Consider the following 4502-nt stretch of genomic DNA (forward strand, 5'->3'; position numbering starts at 1 on the left):
TATTCTATTCAACGAAAACAATCGTCTGATACCAAACTGAGATTATATTATGGTAGTCTAATGCTTCTATCCAAAACTTATTGTGCCACTTTTTCAAAGAAACCCTTTGAAGTTATACTATCACCGTTTCGAACTGATATATTAGTTTCTTACGAGATGACACCCAAATTACTTGCAATTCCACTCTTTTACACTAATTGATTTGGGGTTTTTCTCACTTGTACAATAGTTTATACAAGATTTGGACCAAGTTTGAAGGATATAAAAATGATAATTGATTATACAAATTGAGCCGACTTTCGAAACCAATCCAACTTGATCCAAGTCCAACCCTAGGTTTTCTTTTGGATTCTCACATCAAAATAAAAATAAATTACAAAATTACAAAGACATAAAATTAGAAAAAATCAATAAAGTTGCAGAAGAGGAGCAACATCTTCCAAACAATCCCGTACAAAGCAAGAAATTATTATTATTATTATTATTATTATTATTATTATTATTATTGCTTTATTTTTCCATTTCTCTAACATCTCTTTACCTTGAAATTTAAACAAAAACATGCTATGATCGAACACCAGTTTTGTTTTATTGTTTGTTCTCATTTCATTTAAGTATCGGAAATTGTTCGATTGAGAACTGTTGTCGAGAGTCTCTAAGTTTTATTGGTATATTCAACTATGATTCTTGGATGGCATTTGGTTACAAATGGAACGGAATGTAAATTGCATTTTACGGTCCTTTGATTCTTAATAAACAAAAATTATTTTAGTAATTTATCTTTTATTACTTATTTTAATTTATTTAGTTTGTCAGTAAAAATTACAGTAATTTTTTATTGGTAATTTGAATACCATATATTAAAATATTACTAAAGTAATTTTAATTTTATTATAATTATATTCTTATTTATTATTTTTTTGGGATAAAAATAACCTCATTTTTAATTGATATAAAAAATATTTTAAAATAATTATTTTTAAAAATATTTAAGTAAAATAATATATTAATTATTTTATTATCTCTAACAAAACATAATAATTATTTATAAGTAATCATTTATATCCAGTAATTTGTTTTAATATAATCTTTTAATTTTAATAATAAAACATTAACATCACCCAAACTAAACACCTTATAAAGAGATAACAATACATGAAGAGGTATTGAATATTAAACTTTTTATTTTTTTAAAACAATTATATTAAATACAATAAAATTTCAAAATTTTTTATTAAATAAACTAAAGATTCACCATTTCCTACTATTAAAAGCATAGTAATAATCATTTTACTTTCAAAACAAAATAAAACAATAATTCTAATTATGCTAATTCAACATCTCCAATAAAAAAGAACTGATAAGAAAAATATTTTATCTTTTTTAATTAAAATTTTGATCTTTTCAAATAAGAAAAAGTGAAATTTTGGTTTCCCTAATAAAAAATATAATATAATATTATCCTTTCAATTGAAAGATCCATGGTTTGATAATTCCATATGTCATTATCTTTTACATTCTGTATTCCTAAATCTAAATCTAAACTAAAATATTTCAATTAAGTTTAATTTGGTTTGAAAAATGAAATCATTAGGTTTGAGATTTATCCAAACTGTTCTTTTCAGTTTAGGTTGAAAATTTTCCTGAGCAGGACCACACCGGACTGTACAATTTTTGATCGAACAGGCCAAGACCTGAGGCCTGGCTGATTCAGTTGAGGATACATACCATAAAACACAATATTTTGCAGCATTCAACCAGAGACCCAAAGAAACAATCATGAAAACAATTAAGACGACAGCCATGCTTTTCCATCAGCTCATCATTTAAACCCTCATTGAATGTGAAAGACAACCCATATGATATGTTCTTTCATTTTCCAGCCCTGTTAGTATTTGAGAAATTTTAGGCAGCTGCAAGGATGAGAGAGAGACACAACAACATAGCTCAAAAGGGAAATAAACCAGCACAAGATATTGTTTAATAGAAGAATTAAGGTCGACAATGGCGTTTTAGAAAGATAAACGAGGATTAAAATGAATAATAATTATACAAATCACTGATGATATCCATTAATTAATCCCCTTAATACTCACCACATTATTTAATCTCCTGCGTTACACTGGTTCTGGTTGTTGCTTCTTCACATTATTCTTGTTATTGTGCATCCAGACCTTGAAAACCTGCCTCTTCACACCAACCTCAGCGCAAAATTTCTGAACTTCCTCATCGTCTTGCCTCTGGAACCTCCATCCAACTTTCTCAGCGAATTCCAGCATCTTATCTTTCTGCTCCTGCGTAAATTTTGTCCGGTGCCTCTTCTTGGACAAAACAAAAGGAGGAGGTGGCGGTGGTTGAACTCCTTCGTGGGCATTTGACTGAAACACATGAAGATCTTCACTGGAAGATTCAGTGCCCCCACTAAGACCTCCATAAGCCACATTCATCGGTGCAACAATTACACTCGGTGGACTAGTATGCATGCCTATTGAATATTTCTGAGGATGCAGCATCGATGGAGATGGCAATGGCGGGGGCAGTTGAAGTGGGTTAAGCATTATGGTTCTTCTACTACAATTGCCACTGAATTGGGTCTCTCCGTCCACCTCTTTCCGGTGAAAGTTTCGGTGGCAGTCACAAGCCACACATTTCAAGGCTTCTAGGGTCCCTTCTTCGCCACTGGGCATGAACTCACCGCACCCATCGAAAATGCTGCCACCAACACTGGCTGCGTGGTTCTTAAGGCATTCTCGATACCTTACACTACCTATTTTGGAGATCGGTGCAATTGTTGAACTGCTAACAGTAACTCGATCTGGGTTTGGAGATCTTCCTCCTGAGCCAAGCGATGGCTGTCGTTGTAACTGATCTAGGGTTTGACTCAAACTGTTCACAACAGTTCCATTAGTGTTCCCTTCTCTTCTTCTTTCTAAGCCTGGCGTTCTTCCTTCATTCTCTTCTCTTAATTCCATTATCATGCAGTGAACCTCTCAGCCTAGCTAGACGAAAAACAAAAAAGAAAACCCTTTAATTTCTCGATCTATTATGTGCCATTAATGAAACTTTCAAATTTCTTCATTATGCTCCTCTCCTACACCCAGAACAATTAATGCCTTTAAATCAACCATGCATACAAGTTAAGCTCAAAGAAGAAGAAGATGAGAGAGAAATGTTATAGCTTGCAACAATAAAAGATAAAAGTACCCTCTGAGATAACAAACAAGAAATTAAAGATGAAGGGACAGAAACAGATCAAACTCACAGCGTTAGAGGAGAAAATAAGAGTTAAGAGATAAGGTTTAGGTTGAGAAAGATGATAGCTAGTGCTTCTGCCGTCTGCTGTCTTCTGTGCTTCCCAGCAAGAAAGCCAGCCAACTACATTTCCAAGAACAAGAGACAGTTTGGTTGCTTGTGGAGAAGCCGGGGAGATAAGGGTCAACCTTTTGGAGAGATATTGATGAGGTGATTCACAAGCATTTTCTCTTTAGTCTTTACAAAAATGTCCGACAGCGTCATGTTCATCTCTCCCCCACGCCCTGCCATTTGGGGTCCCACTCTCCTCCTTCATTATTGCTCCTTCCATTTTTCTCTTATCTCAAACTTAACCCACTTCACCAGCCTTCTGAACCAACCTAATTTACACATATATGCCCACTCAGAGGCCAGCTACCTAGCTTCCATGAAGCGACCTTTCGCTTTCTCCTCTTTTCCTTGCTTTCTCATCAGGAATGTTGAATTTAATTCATCCTATAAAATCAAATCAAATCTTTAGTATTTTACTTTATATATATATATATAGTTTGATCTCGGTTTTTAATTTAAATTATAATTTAGATCATTTTTAGATTCAATTAAATTATAAATTATATTTTAAAAAATATGTATATATTAAACATAATTTTTTAATAATTAATTAGGTGTTTAATTTTTTTTTATATTTTTTTACATGTATAATGTATATATATTTCATATATTATATTATATTTTTAATTTTATTAAATAATATATATTTAAAAATAAATTATTTTAATAAGCTCGAGCAATTAAATCATATTTTTAGTTTAATTTAAAATTTTTTAAATTATTTTTAATTTAATTTAAAAAACTATCAAACTACATCAAATTGAATCATTCACACTGTTACTTTCTTCAAATCTTGATTTTACTTCAATGATCATTAAACTGGTTAAACCATGCTTATTAGAAGCCAAGTCTCCACACAAAACAGATTGATAAGGAAAGAAAGGAAAGGCCGCGTTACTCCTACCCAAATTTTGATCAAGTGACATTTCTCAACCTTTAAATTAAAATTTATTAATTAAATTTTATATAAAATTTGTAAATAAAACAAAAATGTCTCCCACTTTTTTAGTGAAACTAAAAAATAATTTGTCCTCTGAAAATTTATAAATTTTTTTATCCCTAAATCATGAAAAGTTGTCATAGGATTCTAGTTTCTAACCTTTTTTATACCACAAACCAACTAGTCACAGAATCCTTGT

General features: G+C 31.1%; 1 protein-coding gene across 5 annotated transcripts; it reads right to left on the bottom strand.

Moving 5' to 3' along the window:
• Nucleotides 1–1543: 1543 nt before the first annotated feature.
• LOC123228634 (zinc-finger homeodomain protein 5-like) lies at nt 1544–3472 on the bottom strand. Of its 5 annotated transcripts, none has more exons than XM_044654074.1 (3): nt 3263–3470; nt 2097–2999; nt 1544–1885 (listed from the first exon to the last, which is right to left on the bottom strand). In XM_044654074.1, exon 2 carries the CDS (start codon nt 2976–2978, stop codon nt 2118–2120), a length of 861 nt encoding a protein of 286 aa, XP_044510009.1. In that variant the 5' UTR covers nt 2979–2999; nt 3263–3470; the 3' UTR covers nt 1544–1885; nt 2097–2117. The 5 variants fall into 5 exon arrangements, with proteins under 5 accessions (XP_044510009.1, XP_044510010.1, XP_044510011.1 ...); XM_044654075.1 differs by having other exon boundaries at nt 1544–1913; XM_044654076.1 differs by lacking the exon at nt 1544–1885 and having other exon boundaries at nt 1944–3091; nt 3263–3472.
• Nucleotides 3473–4502: the final 1030 nt, after the last annotated feature.

The sequence above is a fragment of the Mangifera indica genome, chromosome 11, assembly GCF_011075055.1.
Source record: "Mangifera indica cultivar Alphonso chromosome 11, CATAS_Mindica_2.1, whole genome shotgun sequence".
NCBI lineage: Eukaryota > Viridiplantae > Streptophyta > Magnoliopsida > Sapindales > Anacardiaceae > Mangifera > Mangifera indica.